The 19,396-nt window shown below is 48.1% G+C and overlaps 1 protein-coding gene across 2 annotated transcripts in view; it reads left to right on the top strand.

The window, feature by feature from the left end:
• The window catches only part of MAP3K9 (mitogen-activated protein kinase kinase kinase 9), an 84,062-nt gene extending 67,319 nt beyond the window's left edge, over positions 1-16,743 (top strand). The window contains exons 6-13 of one of the 2 annotated variants that reach the window (XM_025392016.1): positions 1,476-1,716; positions 3,889-4,011; positions 5,658-5,811; positions 8,034-8,102; positions 9,567-9,679; positions 10,771-10,812; positions 11,226-12,029; positions 13,997-16,743. In XM_025392016.1, the coding sequence (XP_025247801.1) occupies positions 1,476-1,716; positions 3,889-4,011; positions 5,658-5,811; positions 8,034-8,102; positions 9,567-9,679; positions 10,771-10,812; positions 11,226-12,029; positions 13,997-14,481 (2,031 nt within the window). In that variant the 3' untranslated portion in view covers positions 14,482-16,743. The remainder of the gene's footprint in view (positions 1-1,475; positions 1,717-3,888; positions 4,012-5,657; positions 5,812-8,033; positions 8,103-9,566; positions 9,680-10,770; positions 10,813-11,225; positions 12,030-13,996) is intronic. The other variant, XM_025392017.1, reaches the window with a different exon arrangement.
• The last annotated feature ends 2,653 nt before the right edge of the window (positions 16,744-19,396 follow it).

Below are 19,396 nucleotides of genomic sequence, written 5' to 3'. Positions count from 1 at the left end.
GTTTGCTGAGAAGGGTAGTTTCCAGCTTCATCCATGTCCCTACAAAGGACATGAACTCATCCTTTTTTATGGCTGCATAGTATCATGGTGTATATGTGCCACATTTTCTTTATCCAGTCTATCATTGATGGACATTTGGGTTGGTTCCAAGTCTTTGCTATTGTGAATAGTGCCACAATAAACATACGTGTGCACGTGTCTTTATAGTAGAATGATTTATAATCCTTTGGGTATATACCCAGTAATGGGATGGCTGGGTCAAATGGTATTTCTGGTTCTAGATCCTTGAAGAATTGCCACATTGTCTTCCACAATGGTTGAACTAATTTATACTCCCACCAACAGTGTAAAAGCTTTCCTATTTCTCCACATCCTCTCCAGCATCTGTTGTTTTCTGACTTTTTACTGATCACCATTCTAACTGACATGAGATAGTATCTCATTGTGGTTTTGACTTGCAATTCTCTAGTGGCCAGTGATGATGAGCTTTCTTTCATATGTTTGTTGGCTGCATAAATGTCTTCTTTTGAGAAGTGTCTGTTCATATCCTTCACCCACTTTTTGATGGGGTTTGTTTTTTTCATGTAAATTTGTTTAAGTTCTTTGTAGATTCTGGATATTAGCCCTTTGTCAGATGGATGGATTGCAAAGTTTTCTCCCATTCTGTAGGTTGCCTCTTTACTCTGATGATAGTTTCTTTTGCTGTGCAGAAGCTCTGTAGTTTAATTAGATCCCATTTGTCAATTTTGGCTTTTGTTGCCATTGCGTTTGGTGAAAAAACATCTTTTATATAATAGAAAAAATTTGGCTGGGCGCAGTGGCTCACGCCTGTAATCCTAGCACTTTGAGAGGCTGAGGCAGATGGATCACTTGATGCCAGGAGGGGAAGGGGACCAACATGGTAAAACCTAATCTCTACTAAAAATACAAAAAAATTAGCTAGGTTTGGTGGCGCATGCCTATAATCCCAGCTACTCTGGTGACTGAGACATGAAAATCACTTGAACCAGGGATGCAGAGGTTGCAGTGGGCTGAGATCGTACCACTGCACTCCAGCCTGGGTGACAGAATGAGATTCTGTCTCAAAATATAGAACGTAAAGTAGAACCAAGTCTGTAAATAAATACATGATTATATTTTCTAGTCAAACCTATATATATATATATAATCTCAGGCAATTTTAATGAAGAAGAAAGGAGCAACTAGAACTCTTAGCCCCCATCTCTAGGGCTTGGCCTGTGGCTTTAGCTTCTCTGGCTGTCCCCTCAGTATGGCTGTTCTGAGCCTTCCTTTCCCCACCATTCAAGGTGGTCTGATGTTCATTTACCAGCTATCTAATCCTCTCTCTTCACTGAGCATCATAGGAGAACTCTCCAGGTCACCATGAGCCCTCTGAGGGCTCTCAGGCCTCACCCCAGAGCCCCTCTGCACTGAGCACCCCAGTCTTTTCTCTGATGGTTCTGCTCTTCCTGCAGGAACTTCGCACATGGGAGGAGGAGCTGACACGGGCTGCGCTGCAGCAGAAGAACCAGGAGGAACTGCTGCGGCGTCGGGAGCAGGAGCTGGCGGAGCGGGAGATTGACATCCTGGAACGGGAGCTCAACATCATCATCCACCAGCTGTGCCAGGAGAAGCCCCGAGTGAAGAAACGCAAGGGCAAGTTCAGGAAGAGCCGGCTGAAGCTCAAGGATGGCAACCGCATCAGCCTCCCTTCCGGTCAGTGGCCGGGGACCGGCTGGGAAGTGGGAGCAGGGCAAGCAGCTGGTGTGGCAGAGGGTTTATGGGAGCCGGGGACTGAGCTTGGAAACGTGACACCCTGGGGCTCAAACTCCAGCCTGTTTGAAATGGGCCATTCTGTTCAGTGGAAAGACTGGCATGCTGAAAATCTACCCGACTCCAGGGAAATTGTTGCACGTGAGTGAACACAGAATATGAAGTAAGGACAACCTGGCAAGGTCCAGGCTGCTAGAAGCCTGGTGGCTCACAGGGGCACATCTCACTTTAGGCAAACCTGGAGAAGGAAGCATGAAGTTGGGGGAAAACATTCCAGGGTGTGCATATGTGAGGCATGAGAAGTTTTGGCTCTGCAAAATAACTTGTCTCAAGGTTTCTTTTTTTTTGTTTTTTGAGACAGAGTTTTGCTTTTGTTGCCCAGGCTGGAGTGCAATGGTGTGATCTCGGCTCACTGCAACCTCCACCTCCCCGGTTCAAGTGATTCTGCTGCCCCAGGCTCGTGAGTAGCTGGGATTACAGGCACGTGCCACCATGCCCGGCTGATTTTTGTATTTCACCACGTTGGCCAGGCTGGTCTCAAACTCCTGACCTCAAGTGATCCACCCACCTTGGCCTCCTAAAGTGCTGGGATTACAGGTGTGAGCCACCACACCTGGCTGAGGTTTCTTTAATTAGTCCTCTGAGTACAGTTGAGATTAGGTTTAATGTATGGTAATTTACCTGATAAGATTTACATGTGACCTTTCAGACAGATACATCAGTTGAATAGAGGTGCATTTTTTGTACTTCAGCCTTGGGGAAAATATAAAGAAATATGAAACTATGAATTAGAATCTTTGTGGTGTATAATATATCCATGGAGGGAGATGAATGCTAAAATGTGTGTTGATGTAGATAAAGGTATTCACTGTGTTCTAAGTCTATAAGGCCCTAGAAAGCAGGCTTATTAGAAGTGTAAGGAACAAGCTGGGCACAGTGGCTCACACCTATAATCCCAGCACTTTGGGAGGCCGAGGCTGGTGGATCACCTAAGGCCAGGAGTTTGAGACCAGCCTGACTAACATGGAGATACCCTGTCTCTACTAAAAGTATAAAATTAGCCAGGCATGGTGGTGCATGCCTGTAATCCCAGCTACTCAGGAGGCTGAGGCAGGAGAATTGCTTGAACCCAGGAGGTGGAGGTTGTGGTGAGCTGAGATTGCGCCCTTACATTCCAGCCTGGGCAACAAGAGTGAAACTCCGTCTCAAAAAAAAAGTGTAAGGAACAAAGAAAGAATGGTCTAATAGGGGCAGGAGTAGATGATGTTAAGCACTAGAATGGTGGCTTGATTAAGTACAGATAAGGGAACTCAGCAAGCCATGTTTCCTTGCTGCACATTTGTTTTTCCTTTTCAGACAGCATGGAGTCTTTAAGCACCCCTTGAGCATCTAGCATGTGCCAGCATATTGTTGCATGCTGGGATGCAGATAGAAAAGCTGTAGTTCCCACCTGCAGGGAGATCACAGTCTAATGGGGAGACATAGGTGCAAGCAAGCAGCTGTTTATTATACCTCTTTGATAGATGAGGAGACTGAAACTGAGAAATTCAGTGCTGTAAGTTTTACATTCTTTATACTGTACTGTAACTTCCTTTGGAATGTGTCCGAATTGGAGCCATTTGCTCCCTCTCCCTCACTGCCCTAGGTTCCCACAAGGGCTAGTCGTTGAAACCCTGCTCTGCCTGCAGTTAGTGAGAAGAATCAGTGTCCCTGCTTCAGTCCCTAAGAAAAAAGGACCAAATCTATCTGATAATAGATTATGTGAAACCAATAATTTTAAGTTAAATTTCCTAGAATAATCAACAATATCTCATGAGCTAAACAGCTATTCTTAATACATAATTGCTCGAACTATATTCATTATATAGACAACTTTATGAAGCTCACTAATGAAGTTCCTTGCACAGTGAATTTCCCATCTTTTTATACATTCATCTCCCCATGTCCCTTGGGAAAAAGAGATGATTCTAAAAGAGAACATTTCCCAGGTGAACAAAGAGCTTTTCAGGAAACTGGGGCCTGTCCCTCGAGGATGCTGAGAAATGTCAGATTTCTTATATGAATTTGATTATGGGAAATGTTAATGCATACATGTGTTTGTCTTTCCCCAAGCAGATTTCCAGCACAAGTTCACGGTGCAGGCCTCCCCCACCATGGATAAAAGGAAGAGTCTTATCAACAGCCGCTCAAGTCCTCCTGCAAGCCCCACCATCATTCCTCGTCTTCGAGCCATCCAGTGTGAGACTGTTTCCCAAATTAGCTGGGGCCAGAACACACCAGGGGCACCTGTCCCCTGCTCTGTCCAGCCACCGACTGGTCCAGGCTTGCTCCATCCATAACTTCTGCCACCTCTCCTCGACAATGTGTATATACATGCACATATGTACGCAAACCCTTAGCCCTCTCCCTTGTCTCTCTCCATTAACCTTACTACTGCCCCCTCTACCTTTTAGTCACATATCAGCAAAGGGGTTCGTGGTACTAATGGGATCTTTAGTGGTTCGCAAAGCAATTTGAAAACTGGTGTGTGATGTAGATACAGGTTACTACCTGGCCTGAGAACCTCGCACACTCTTTGCCATATTTGGGGCATTGTTGCTTTTCTTTCGTCCACGCGTCCCAAGGAAGGGTTTTCTTTCAAAGTATAGGTCCTAAGGAAACTTGCCATATACTTTATAATAAGCCAAATCTGGACCGGTTTTATCTTTGCTGCAGTATTTGCTTAAAAAAATATACTCACACGTACATATAAGTGTGTGTGTGAATATACACCTATATGTGAATGAATTAGTTTCCCTGATTTAAAGACAGAGAGATTTTATTTAAAAATCCAAGATTTCGGCCGGGCGTGGTGACTCATGTCTGTAATCCCAGCACTTTGGGAGGCGGAAGCAGGCAGATCATGAGGTCAGGAGATGGAGACCATCCTGACCAACATGCTGAAACCCCACCTCTACTAAAAATACAAAAAAAAAAAAAAATAGCTGGGTGTGGTGGCACCCGCCTGTAGTCCCAGCTACTCAGGTGGCTGAGGCAGGAGAATCGCTTGAACCTGGGAGGCAGAGGTTGCAGTGAGCCAAGATTGCACCACTGCATTCCAGCATGGGTAAGACTCCATCTCAAAAAAAAAAAAAAAAAAAAGAAAGATTTCTAGCTTGAAAAATGAAGTGAAATCAGTGGGTTTCTTTTTTCACGTGGCTGCAGTTGGCTGGCACTAATAGCAGCTTCCATATACTCCATATTTTGCCTCAGCCCCTTCAACAACTTGTTTTTTGGTAACTAGTTCACTTCGCTCATTTATGATATAAACACAATCCCTGGGGCATTTGGGTCTCAACCCTTGTTCCGAGGTATTCATGTCAGAAAAATATTCCTACTCTCTTATCTGTCTTTCTCTAGGCCTGTTCCTTCCCCCTCTCCTACTCCTGACTTCCTTTTCCATAACCTTGAACTCCTCATTTTCTTCCTTTCCAGCCCTTTCTTTTCAAGATTTCTGCATTTCCATGCCTTCCTTACCCCTTGTCTTTTTTTCCCCCCTCACCTGCCTCCTTATTTGCTCACTACCCAATCCCACCCAACAAAACAAGTTAAGTCAGATCTGTTTGGAACTCTGATGTCTGGCTGGCCTGAGCTCTAGCTTTACATTGGATTTGTGAAAATTGAAGAAGTGTTTCCATGTTTAGTACTTTGAGAGAGCTAAATGATTGGTGGCTGAGAACTCTATTACTTTCCTGGAAGGGTCCACTTGGGCACAGAGTTTTTGATAAGGTCTAACTTCCTTGCAGCTCCAAATGTATGTGTGTGTGTCTGGCGGTGTAGAGGCTAGTTTGGGGGAGCCCTGTCTGTGCATGTTCTAGATCCTGTCCAACCCTTGTTATTCACAGTGACACCAGGTGAAAGCAGCAAAACTTGGGGCAGGAGCTCAGTCGTCCCAAAGGAGGAAGGGGAGGAGGAGGAGAAGAGGGCCCCAAAGAAGAAGGGGCGGACGTGGGGGCCAGGGACGCTTGGTCAGAAGGAACTTGCCTCGGGAGATGAAGGGTAAGTGCCAGATGACATGAAATTCTTTCTCACTTGAAGATGGATGCACCATTTAAACATGGGATATGAAATACCTTTTTTTCTCTGTCGTGTGTTTGATTGCTTTCTGAGAAATTGCAAGCTTCTTGATCTTTACAACAGTTTTTCGACCTCCATGTTCCTGGAACCTCCTAGGACAGACATGGAAAACTTTTTCCATAAAGAGCCAGATAATACATATTTTAGTGATTCCTATGGCTCTTGAGCTCCACTGTTGGAACATAGAAGCTGCCAGAGACCATGGACGACATGTAAATGAGCGAACGTGACTGTGTTCCAGTAAAACCTTATAAAAGCAAGTGGCAGGCAGGGTTTAACCCACCAGTTATAGTTTGCCAACCCCTGAAGGCGTTCTTCTCAGAGTAGCAAGTAGCCCAAGCATTAACCAAATGGAAAAAGTTCTGCCAGACTGTTCTGCTTATACCTGGCTCTTCGTCCTTAAAGCATTCATGCAGAGGAAAGAGAAGAAAGAGCAGAGGTTAACAGGACTCTGTTGCCTAGAGGTTCATCCTGAAGCAGGGGCAGGCAGAATAACCCAGCCCTGGTAGTGCAGTTTTATACAACTCCGGGGCCACTAGAACTTCTTTCACATCTCACCCCATAGCCATGCTGCCATGTATGATGGCCTCCTCTGGGCAGGGCACAAGGGGGCTGAGAGCCTTGAGTGTGCTTGTATTCTTACTCATGGGCTTGAGGCCTGGGATTCAAATTCTCCCCTGAGCCTAGGTTCTTCCCAGGCCAGGCACTCACAGTGTAGTAGTGAAGATCTTTGACTTTGGCACCAAACTACCTGGGCACGAACCCTGGCACCACCACACCTAGCTGTGTAACCTTATGTTTTCTCATTTATAAATGGGATCAGGCTTACAAGTGCCCTGAACCTGCAAATGGCCTTGGTAATCCTTTAAATACTAAGATTCCATGTCCAAAATCTATGATTTTCCCATGTCAGATCTGAGCTGAAGGTAAAAATCACAGTTTGATTCATAAAGGATTGACTCTCTGAGGCTAGCCTTTGGAAATCACCAGATACCTTTGAGCAGAAAGTTTAGATATGTAGCGCAAACTACCTCAGCTAGGTAAGAATCCAGCGATGGAATCCTTGGGGGATGGCAGATTCTTCTACTAAGTTTTGTAGGGGCGAGAGCTCTCCAGTTTGTCCTTTGAGCTCTCAGCTAGAGTAGGGTTGAACTGGTACTGAGAAACTCAGTCATCCTGAGTCTCTTGATATTTCTTGCCATTAATGTGATTCCAGATAGAGTTTACCAGACTGGCTATGGATTTTAGTAATTCCTATGGTTCTGCTTCATTTAAAGAATTTTTTTTTGGTCTTTTTTTTTTTTTGAGACGGAGTCTTGCTCTGTGCCCCAGGCTGGAGTGCAGTGGCGCGATCTCGGCTCACTGCAAGCTCCGCCCCCCCCGGTTCACGCCATTCTCCTGCCTCAGCCTCCCGAGTAGCTGGGACTACAGGCGCCCACCACCTCGCCCGGCTAATTTTCTTGTATTTTTAGTAGAGACGGGGTTTCACCCTGTTAGCCAGGATGGTCTCGATCTCCTGACCTCGTGATCCGCCCGTCTCGGCCTCCCAAAGTGCTGGGATTATAGGCTTGAGCCACCGCGCCTGGCCAACTTTGGGATTTTCTTCTTCCTCTCAAACTTTTGAAGGAATTAAAAAATACATGACAATTTTTTCATGATTCTCAGTTCCTATTGAAGGAATAAAAGTATATTCTATCCAGGCTTGAGTGAAGACCTCTTTAATGTCAGAAATTTTGAGAACTTCTATGTGATAATATTTCTGGGTTTAGTACCTTTTAACCAAAGAAAACGTGATGAACAAAAGCCATTTTGAATTCAGTAATGTTAAGTGAGTTTTGCATCCTCATCCTTTTAAAAAATAATATGTATTTGTCCAAAACATGCATACCTCTCTATAGACTGCTTGGGTATCTATGGATTCACAGGCCCCCTGCAACTGTGCTGCAGGTGCCCAGGGATCTTTGTCCTGGGCCTGTGGTGGCTTAAACAGGATCATCTTGTTAAGATTCTTTCATGGTGTGGGCTTTGCGGCTGCACAGTGGGAAGGCAGCTGGCGATGTAGTGTGAGTCCATCTTTGATGTGGGAGAGGCTGAGCTGGATGTGCCCTCCATTGCCTGCTACTGATTCTCTTTATTCATTGAAGATCCCCTCAGAGACGTGAGAAAGCTAATGGTTTAAGTACCCCGTCAGAATCTCCACATTTCCACTTGGGGTGAGTCTCATCTTCACCCTTTCACCAACTGTCCTGGTAACAATGTCCCTTCCATTTCCTTGTTCTCACAGCATACCCCATAGAATCAAGCCTCATTATTGCCAGGGCTGAACTGACTTTTTTGTTTTTGTTTTAAGCAGTACCATTGTGCACCTTGGGAAAATTCCTGTGTTGATCTAATTTTACCATATTCTTCACTCCACTGATCTCTCCAATTAGGATACTCCTGCTTGATTTTAGAGAGGCTTAGATATGTGGCTATTTATCCTTTGGTCTTCAGCACTGGTTTTGACTTTACTAGTCTGGATTTTCCTGGATCCAGAGCTGGAAGTAATGTTACGAGAGTCTCAGTTGGAAGCCCCAGGCTGTGGGTTTGGCAGCAGGCTTATCTCTGTCTCTGTATTTTGGTTGAAACCAGTGGTGGTTGGGATGTACTTTAATTTGCTGGTATTTCTGATAGCACTTGAAACAGAATTCTGAAAAGGGAAAAAGTTGATCCTCTGTCTCTCTCAAGATGGCTGGGACTTTGGGGAAAGTGGTCTTTAGTTTAATGATTCTTTCTAGCCTTAAACAAAAAAAAAAAAAAAAAAAAAAAGAGCAACTCTGGTCATAATCCCAATATTTCCAGGGCAACCATATCCCACAGATTCCTCAGTCCTCCCTTTTGCTCTCCTCTAGGGAAAAGACCAGTGCTTCTAGGCCTCTGGTTCCCCCCTCCCACCAAGTGGTTGCCGGGGTGCCCAGGCTATATCCTCGGAGAGTTTCTGGCTTTCCATATGAGCTGATTACAGGGATTTGAAAGCGAGCCCCTGTCCTCTGTCTCTCCACCCCCAGACAAACCGAGGGCTCTGCTTCAGCACTGTGCTCTACCCACATAGGTCTGTCCCACAGTGCACTGGGTTGGTGCAGCTTTGTTGGTTGATCTTTCCTTTTGAAAAGGGGATGGCTTTGAAAGTTGCCTAAGCATGCCATAAAGCGTGGAAAGAGCCTGAGAAACACTGTGTGTGGAGTAGCCTGATCCACCTCTGCTAGCTCGGCTGCCCGGTGCTTGCCTGGCTTCGCAGGTCTTTGCATCACAGTAACTGTAATGCCATGAATGTGTTGTGTCCAGTGTCTGCTTTGAGTGCTTCTCTCTTAAGATGGGCTCAGGCAAGACCCCCGCCAGCAGGGCCATCCTTATTCTTTCTGTCTGCTTGCCAGCCTGCCCACTAGTTCTTTCTACAGTTCCACAGCAGCATGTGAGGGGGGTGGGTCATGTCATTGCCCTTTTCTTCCCTGGAGCATGTGCATTTCTGTTTGTGAAGCAGGTGGGCTTGGTAAGGGTCATTGCCTGCCTGTATGTACTCCAAGGCTCTTTGGTAGAATGAAGCAGGCAGGGAGAGACATCTCCATAGCCCCATGGAGCTGAGGGTCGAGTAAGGAAGGTAACCAGTTCTGACAGTTTCCTCTTTTCGTCTGATTCAGCCTCAAGTCCCTGGTAGATGGATATAAGCAGTGGTCGTCCAGTGCCCCCAACCTGGTGAAGGGCCCGAGGAGTAGCCCGGCCCTGCCAGGGTTCACCAGCCTTATGGAGATGGGTAAGCATAGCTCCTGTCTTGGCTCTCTCCCTGCTCCCTTGGGGCATTCTTGCCGAAGCTTCTAGGACTGTTTAAGGACCCCTATCACTGCTTCATGGAGGCCATCTCCCCTTCTACTCAACTCCTGCCCCCCACCCTATCCCTTCTTAGTTTGCTCCACTCCCATTTCATTGAGTCTCCCCCAATTATCATTTCCTCCTGCTGTTGCCATGGAGCCTGCCCTTGGAATTCTATCCCAAGGGACCAGTCATAGTCTTCTTAGGGCAGTGCAGATGGGTGAGGCATTGTATCATTCATTTACCTTATCTGGATCTAGTTCCCCAGTGTGGCGAGTCCACAAAGTGGGAGATGGCAGTAAGGACACTGCAGCCTTCCTCCCAGGAAGCTTTTCCCGTGTTACCCTGTAATGACTGAATGGGGAGGTGCTTCTCCACACTGTCTCTCAGATAATGCTGTCTCTGTAGATGTCCAGGGTCGTAATACATCAGTCAACAGAGTAGATTGGCTGTCCTACACTAGGGATTCCAATCCTTAGCGGGAGACTGATCCTAAGACAAGTTGCTAGGCCATTGTCCTAGAAATCCAGAGGCCCTTTTAATTTTAAGGTACAAAAACATTGGGAATGTTTTTGTTCTAGAATGTTCAGTGTTCTAGAAACTCATACTGCACTTTGTGTTAAGGGGCCGTTATTAGTCAGGGTTCTCCAGAGGGAGAGAACCAATAGGAACCAAAAGGAAGCTTATTAGGGAGAATTGGCTCACACAATTACAAAGGCAAAGCCCCATGATAGGCCATCTGCAAGCTGGAGAATGAGAAAAGCCTGTAGTGTGGCTCCCAGGGAAGACAGGAGAGTGGCTCAGTCCCAGTTTGAAAGCCTTAATACCAGGGAAACCAGCAGTGCAGCCCTCAGTCTGAGGCCTGAGAGCCCCCGAAAGGCCTCTGTTATAGGTCTGAGAGTCCAAAGGATGAAGAACCTGGACTCTGATTTCCAAGGGCAAGAGGAGAAAACGTGTGCCTGTCCGGAAGGGAGAAACAGAGAGAGCAAGCTAAGCAAGCTGAGCATCCCCCTTTTTCTGCCTGCTTTGTTCTAGCCTTGCTGGCAGCCAATTGGGTGGTGCCCACCGACATTGAAGGTGGGTCTTCCTCTCCCTGCCCCCGACTCCCATCTCAGTCTCCCCTGGAAACAGCCTCACAGACACCCCCAGCAACTGTGCTTCACCAGCCATGCAAGCATCCCTCAGTCCAGTCAAGTGGATACCCAAGTCACCATCACAGGTCCCTTATGAAAGAAATGGCAAATTAGCGGATCTTTTCTTCTGCTATAAGGAAATGGGCTCTGGAATTGAGAGTAGTTTCCCTGTGTTGGGGGTTGGATAAAGCCCCCTTGGTTCAGTGTTCAATTCCATGTCCTGGTCATCATACCATTTAACCTTTGTGTCCCTGAGACTGAGACAGGAGGCCTGGGTTTAGGGGAAAGGGCCAGATTCTTATTACTGTCACCTCACTTCCATTTCCCTTTTCTCTTCCGCTCTTGTCATCTTCACAGAAGATGAGGACAGTGAAGGCCCAGGGAGTGGAGAGAGTCGCCTACAGCATTCACCCAGCCAGTCCTACCTCTGTATCCCATTCCCTCGTGGAGAGGATGGGGATGGCCCCTCCAGTGATGGAATCCATGAGGAGCCCACCCCAGTCAACTCAGCCACCAGTACCCCTCAGCTGACGCCAACCAACAGCCTCAAGCGGGGCAGTGCTCACCACCGCCGATGCGAGGTGGCTCTACTCGGCTGTGGGGCTGTTCTGGCAGCCACAGGCCTAGGGTTTGACTTGCTGGAAGCTGGCAAGTGCCAGCTGCTTCCCCTGGAGGAGCCTGAGCCACCAGCTCGGGAGGAGAAGAAAAGACGGGAGGGTCTTTTTCAGAGGTCCAGCCGTCCTCGTCGGAGCACCAGCCCCCCATCCCGAAAGCTCTTCAAGAAGGAAGAGCCCATGCTGTTGCTAGGAGACCCCGCTGCCTCCCTGACACTGCTCTCCCTCTCCTCCATCTCCGAGTGCAACTCCACACGCTCCCTGCTGCGCTCTGACAGCGATGAAATTGTCGTGTATGAGATGCCAGTCAGCCCAGTTGAGGCCCCTCCCCTGACCCCTTGTACCCACAACCCCCTGGTCAATGTCCGAGTGGAGCGCTTCAAACGGGATCCTAACCAATCTTTGACTCCCACCCACGTCACCCTCACCGCCCCCTCGCAGCCCAGCAGTCACCGGCGGACTCCTTCTGATGGGGCCCTTAAGCCAGAGACTCTCCTAGCCAGCAGGAGCCCCTCCAGCAATGGGTTGAGCCCCAGTCCTGGAGCAGGTGAGTCTTCTTCCTCTTTTCTCTTTCCTTTGTGCCTCCTCAGGGAGTGAAGATGTTTGCAGGCCTCATTTTCTCTTTGCACTTCTGGACTTGCGTGAACATCATTCCTCCTCTTAGCCAATCAAGAAATACAGATTTGGTATCAGGGAGGCAGCCAGGGCTGGCTGACTTCTCTCCGACCTGTGCCTCAGAGGTCTTCCCTGAGGATTGAAAGAAGACAGGCAGGTTCTAGGAAGAATCAGAAGACCTGGGACTCCTTTGGAATGTCCGGCCCTGAGTCTTAGGGTAGTTTTCAGGGCACAGGAAGGGAAGGAGTCTGGCTTCTAGTTATTCCCTGAGGAGGAGGATGCATTTTCCAGGAAGGAATCTTGCACTGCACGTGGGAGGGGTATTTTCTGCCACATAGCTGGGATTTTGCCTCTCATTATAGCATTAGTTCACACGCACTCAGAAGGCAGGCTTCCACCCATTCATCACACCCTTCGTCACTCACCCCTGACTCATACTTGCCTCCTCAGGCATGGAGATGAGTCCAGGTAAACTGCTATCCCTGTGCATATGACTGCCCTCAACACCTGACACACCTGGGGGCACACACTCTTTCCTGTCCTGTCTCTTTCCTGTCACCGTCTCTTGCTCCCTGGAAGACCTAAGTCTGACTTGGAAACAGCCTCTAATCCAATAGGGAAAGGGGGGATGGTAATGCCCTTTCAATGAGATTTAAATGTCAACAACAATTGTATTTAAATGTTTGACGTGACCTGCCGTCCCGTTTTTTGTTATACTCAGATATGTGACCTATTTGGGAACAGAAACCCTACATTACTCACCTGTGGACTTCTGATACCTAGCTCTGTTCCTGTCACGTGTTTATTACATGAATGAACAGTAAATGAACAGACATGCCCTTAAGTCAGGAGGCAGCAAGCTTTTTTGGTGAAGGGCCAGATAGTAAATATTTTAGGCTTTGTAGGCCGTGCAGTTTGTGTTGTAACTACTCAGCTACGCTGCCGTAGTGGGAAAGCAGACACTGGATGTGGCTGTGTTTCAATAAAATTTTGTCGTATTCCTTTTTTTTTTTTTTTTGAGACGGAGTCTCGCTCTGTCACCCAGGCTGGAGTGCAGTGGCCGGATCTCAGCTCACTGCAAGCTCCGCCTCCCGGGTTCACGCCATTCTCCTGTCTCAGCCTCCCGAGTAGCTGGGACTACAGGCGCCCACCACCTCGCCCGGCTAGTTTTTTGTATTTCTTAATAGAGACGGGGTTTCACCGTGTTAGCCAGGATGGTCTCGATCTCCTGACCTCGTGATCCGCCCGTCTCGGCCTCCCAAAGTGCTGGGATTACAGGCTTGAGCCACCGCACCCGGCCTCCTTTTTTTCTTTTTTTTGAGACAGAGTCTCACTCTGTCACCCAGGCTGGAGTGGAGTGGTGTAATTACAGCTCACTGAAGCCTCCTGGGTTCAAGTGATCCTCTTGCCTCAGCTTCCCAAGTAGCTGGGACTACAGGCATGGACCACCATGCCTGGCTAATTTCCCAAAAAAATTTTGTAGAGATGGGGTTTCATCGTGTTGCCCAGCCTGGTCTTGAACTCCTGGGGTTAAGTGATCCTCCTGCCTTGTCCTCCCAAAGTGCTGGGATTATAGGCATGAGCCACTGCACTCCACCTAAAACCTTGTTTATGAACACAGGTGGCTAGCTTGTGTGTCATTTGCCAACATCTGCCTTAAGTTATTTCATTACAGATATGACCCCCATATGTCCTATTATTCTTACCAGATATAGGGATCATGGCCTTCTAGTTCACTACTGTATCCCCAGTGCCTCCCAGTAGGTGCTCCACAAACGTTTGGTGATTCATGTTCTCCTGAGTGCATAGGGATATGGTAGTGTTGTGGGAGAGTCGTGGATATCTAACCCCGAAATATGGCACATCATCTGATGCTTCTCCCTTTGTCTTTTTGACCAGGAATGTTGAAAACCCCCAGTCCCAGCCGAGACCCAGGTGAATTCCCCCGTCTCCCTGACCCCAATGTGGTCTTCCCCCCAACCCCAAGGCGCTGGAACACTCAGCAGGACTCTACCTTGGAGAGACCCAAGACCCTGGAGTTTCTGCCTCGGCCGCGTCCTTCTGCCAACCGGCAACGACTGGACCCTTGGTGGTTTGTGTCCCCCAGCCATGCCCGCAGCACCTCCCCAGCCAACAGCTCTAGCACAGAGACGCCCAGCAACCTGGACTCCTGCTTCGCTAGCAGTAGCAGCACTGTAGAGGAGCGGCCTGGACTTCCAGCCCTGCTCCCCTTCCAGGCGGGGCCACTGCCCCCCACCGAGCGGACGCTCCTGGACCTGGACGCAGAGGGGCAGAGTCAGGACAGCACCGTGCCGCTGTGCAGAGCAGAACTGAACACGCACAGGCCTGCCCCTTATGAGATCCAGCAGGAGTTCTGGTCTTAGCATGACAAGGATTGGGGCGGGCAAGGGGGACAGCTGGCGGAGATGAGGGGAGCCAGGGGGCACAGCCCTTTCTCAGGGTTGGACCCCCTGAGATCCAGCCCTACTTCTTGCACTGATAATGCACTTTGAAGATGGAAGGGATGGAAACAGGGCCACTTCAGAGGGTCTCCTGCCCTGCAGGGCCTTTCTACCCATGTCCACTGGAAGGGCTGTGACCATCAGCTCTGGCTGTATAGGGGAGGGAGGGGTGCATGCATGTCCCCCACCCTCCACAGTCTTCCTTGCCTTTAGAGTGACCCTGCAGAGTCACTCAGCCAAATCTGTCTGCTGCTCCCTCTCCTCAGCCAATTGGGTGTGCACAGAGCTGTCCTGGGGTCCCTTTGTCAGCTCCGAGTTCAGCTTCCCAAACACCGGTATTGGATATTCTGTGATTGATTTTGCTCCTCCTTCACTGTACCCCAACACCCAGGAATGGTAATCTGGCTTGGTTCGAGATAGGAGCTTTTCTGTGTCCTAAGCCCTTTCATGCTAGCAGGAAGACTGAAAGCAAGGTGGCCCAGTATGGGGTCATAGGGCTTGATAGACCTGGCACTACCTATCTGCACTTCCAGGTGCCCCACCTATTTATTTGAGCCCACAGGTGGAAAGGGGAACTGCCTCAGTGAGAACAGGGGGACGGGGGTGTTAGGAAAAATATAGTAAAGTTGCAGTGAAGAGATTCATGAAGTATGTCCTTGTTCTTTTTGGAAACTCTCAGCAAAGGGCAAACCAGCAACTGTTGAGGGTACCCATCTAGCTACTTGGGGTCAGGACCTCATCAGACCAGGTTCGGATACATCATATGCTCATCCCAGGAATAGTTTCTTGGGGGACTCACTCACTGGTGCCAGTTCTAAGTCAGAAACAAAATTCCACTGTCTGTTCCTTTTGTTGTCTGAACTTTATGTGTTACTCCCTTCGTTTGGTCTTCACTCTAATCCCTGGAGTTTGTGGGCTTTCGGTTATGTTTAGTTAGTAGATATCACCGCAATGCCCTAGAACAGCATATGAAGTAGAATACCATATGGCCACCTAAACACTGGGACTTGGGAATTCACTGTCAACTGGGCCATCCATGTTGTGATGCCCTTGAAGTAAAATGGAGCCAGCAGGAGTACCTTCTGTAAATGCATGTGGCAAAGTGCTATTTATAGGGTGCCCAGGGAGCCCCTGATGTACAATAACCTTTAGGTTCCCCATACTGGAAACTGACCAAGGCCTGTGCACAGGGAGCCCCTCATGCTGGGCTCTGGACCATGAGCGGAGTAGGAAGGATAGCAGAGGCCAACCCTGACCTTTCTGGAAGTTATTTCCTTAACTTGAATGTTGAGCTTCGTCTAAAGCTTTCTCATGTATGTCTTCTCCATGCCACTACTCTGAGGCCTCCTGTGTTATGTGTGAACAGTTGTCTTTATGTGGGAATGGTGACTTGATTGGGAGTAGTCTCGAGGTCATTCCCCTCTTCCCTCGAGACTCTCTGAATGCTGCTCCACTGTCTTTTGTCTTGGAGGTCACTCAGCAGGTTCCTTGCATTTGCTGCCTGGATGTGCAGCTGGCAACAGTGATGAGTTGGTCACTGCTCTTTCTCCATAACTAGGATAGATGTCCTGCCTTGGTGATCACTAAAGGGGTGACCTTGGTTTTCAAGTTGTTCCTTGCTTTGTGAGCCCATTAGCACTGTGGTTCAAGGGGCCCACCAAGTCTTGGACAGGAAGGCACTACTGGTTTTGTTGCCCAAGATTTTGTTACTGCTTTTCTTCTGTGTCCTTCTCTTTGTTCGGTGAAGCCAGTATGTAAGATACTGTTTTTGTCCCCATTCCCCCTACTCCTGGGCTAGGAGGAAAAAATGTGAATCTTACCAGCAGTTCCAGGCAACCAAATGATTGTTCTTCATTCTTGATGGGGAGAAGTACATACAAAGTCTGTTCTGACCGGGCGCGGTGGCTCACACCTATAATCCCAGCACTTTGGGAGGCAGAGGCAGGTGGATCACCTGAGGTCAGGAGTTCGAGACCAGTCTGACCAACATGGAGATACCCCGTCTCTACTAAAAATACAAAAAAATTACTGAAGCGTGGTGGTACATGCCTGTAATCCCAGCTACTCGGTAGGCTGAGGCAGGAGAATCACTTGAACCTGGGAGGCAGAGGTTGCAGTGAGCCAAGATTGCGCCATTGCACTCCAGCCTGGGCAACAAAAGCAAAACTCCATCTCAAAAAAAAAGGTCTGTTCTGTGCCTTACTTCCCCCGGGCCCTCCATCACCTCAGGCTAAGCCATGAACACATCTGTATATCCTTGGCTTCACTAAATGGCACTCTTATGGCCCTCCAAACCATGCTGCCTGTACACAATGCTCTGTGGTATGAGGCAGAGATTTTTCCTTTGCTCATTTTTAACGTTTGCCATTGTGTTAGGTTGCGGCCATCTTTCTAGATGTAGTGTAACTGATGTAGTGTAAACTGAATGATGGTCACCTGCCATTGAGTGACAGGTTGAATGCCATCCTTACTTGTCCACTGTGGGGAAAGATAAAGGAAGGCTAGGTCTTTGCTGAGGAAATAATTGTACCTGAAAGAAGCCAAAAGCAGGGTTATCTAAAGGTGCTACAGTGAGCATCCATGAAGAAGGAACAGTTACCATCTCTCAACTCCTACACACCTGGTCTCTGATGGGCCCTGACTGCTGCACTCTGTGGGGCAAGGCTGGAGATGGGCTAAGGATCTGTATAGTAGTGGCAGGTCTCAGTGGCTTTCTCTTCACTCGAGTTCCCTTGTTCTGTGGTCCTGGTCAGGAGCAGGCCCTGAAGCTGTGAATGAAGCCACTTGAATGGCCGTAGCCGGCCCCCCTTTCCCCTGCCTTCCCTTTGCACAAAGACACATTCCTTCTACTCCTGGCAGGTGCTCAGCTTCATGGAAGATGATAATAGGAGCAGTTACTGTTCTCTGCCCCTGCTCCTTGGGTTCTTCAGCTCCTTCCGCTGATTCGGATTAGCCCCTGTTGACCCCCTTGGGAATCCAGACTGCTGCCAGGAGGCTGAGTAGACACCTCAGTTATCTGTATGTTATTTCTGAGAGGCTTTGGCGGATCTTCTTCGCTTGGCATCCTGTGGCATCCCTAGGGTCTGGTGGTAACAATAATAGCCACGATGATACCTTACATTTGGACAACTCAGAACAGTGCTAACTTTTCCTCCTGACCTTTGCAAAATGACATCATTTTCCTTGTACATTTGATACACTTGCTAGTAGAGAAGGGGAAATGCTTAAAGATGAAAATTCAAATGAAGAGAAATGAAAAAGTGGCTTGGACTAATTGCTGAGTGAGGCCACCGGGCTCAGAACTGAACAAAATGCAGAATGGCTGCATTCACCATTCTGCTTTTGCTGTGTGGCCATAGGCTTGTCTCTTTAGCCCCTCTCAGATTTCCTTCCTTTAAAAGCAATCATCACATGCTTTCCTCTCAAGGGGGTTGGGTGTATGTATCAGAAGGTCAGTGAAGCACCGTAGCTCCTTGCCAGCTCCTTCATCTCTACAGGATGAATCGCTGAGAGTGTGGCTCTCGTCACCTTTGCTTTGAGGGAACTTGCCTTTTCTTTTGTCCTCTGGCTTCTGGAAGAGGAGTGATTTGGAGGTGGCTGAGCATGACTAATGGGAGCCCCCGTCAGGCCCATGCCCTTCTGCCACATTTATGTAGCACCTGGTATTGACAAGCATTCTTTCCTAATTCCCCCACTTAACTTGTCGGACGCTGTCTGCCAATGTCATCCTCACCATTTGTGTCTTACAGAGAAGGAAATGAGAGAGGGGGGTTGGTAGCAACATCAGAGTGACAGTTGGTTGTCTCTCATTTCTTGGGGTCATCAGTCTGATTTGTTTAGAGCCTGGAATCATCCCAGTTCCTGGAAGAATCTTTGGAAAAGGGTCCCCTTACCCTTGGGATATGTGTCATGGTCACTAAGCCCTCTTTCCCTCAGGCTGCTGTTGCTCAGGGACACAATGAGATACCCCTAGGACATCTAGACCTGACTTTTCATGAACTCTTTTGCCTCTGTGGTCCTCACATTATAGTCCTGCCTCTCTCCTCCTTCCGTTGTGTGAAGGAGACACCTCCTGAGCAATCCTAATTCATCCAGCTCACTTTCAACAAAGCAAAGAGCAGAGGACACTGAAGACTGGATGGCTGTGAATGGCACACCTTGGGGTTGAAACCATGTTGGCAGGAACCTGGTGATCCAAGCTGCCTACTTCCTGGGTGTGTGAATTTGCACACATCTTTTCCCCTCTCTGGACTTCAGAAGCCTACTGTGAACTGGGGACGATGCTATCTCCTTTCCCTCCTGAAGCCCTTCTAACTTTAAAATGTATGGTCCTGGAACCATGAGTCCTGCACAGAAACTGCAGCCTTGCCAGATCACTTCCCTTGGTACAGAAAAGTGTGCGTGTGTATGAAATATATGTACGGTTTTATGTCAAAAACAGTTGAATGTCAGCTGTTACATATGGTTCACCCTAATGTACCTGCCTCTCTCTTTGGCTTTAGGTCTGAGAATGACTTGTCTTTGTCAAGGTATACTATTGTTAGAAAGACATTACCAAATGCATCTCTTCTTTCGGATCAGCATATTCCTAGATTAGGAATTCAAATTAATGAAAATTCACATGTGAAAGGAAAATCCATTGCTATTGCTGGGCTTTTCCCTGGCATTGCTACCTGGGTGGGTGCTCACCACTTCAGGTGCTGATGTTGGGAGGCAGGAGGAGGAAGCTGAAATCCTGTCGATTAAGGCTAATGAACAGGGCTTAGGTGCCTAATTAGTGTGACTCAGCCCGGGACTTCTGGTTAGCTGTGAAGGCCAGGTGAGTCTCTTACGGACT

The sequence above is a fragment of the Theropithecus gelada genome, chromosome 7b (genome assembly GCF_003255815.1).
Source record: "Theropithecus gelada isolate Dixy chromosome 7b, Tgel_1.0, whole genome shotgun sequence".
Taxonomy (NCBI): domain Eukaryota; kingdom Metazoa; phylum Chordata; class Mammalia; order Primates; family Cercopithecidae; genus Theropithecus; species Theropithecus gelada.
Note: the sequence above shows the minus strand (reverse complement) of the source record. Positions and strands in the feature narration are given on the sequence as shown.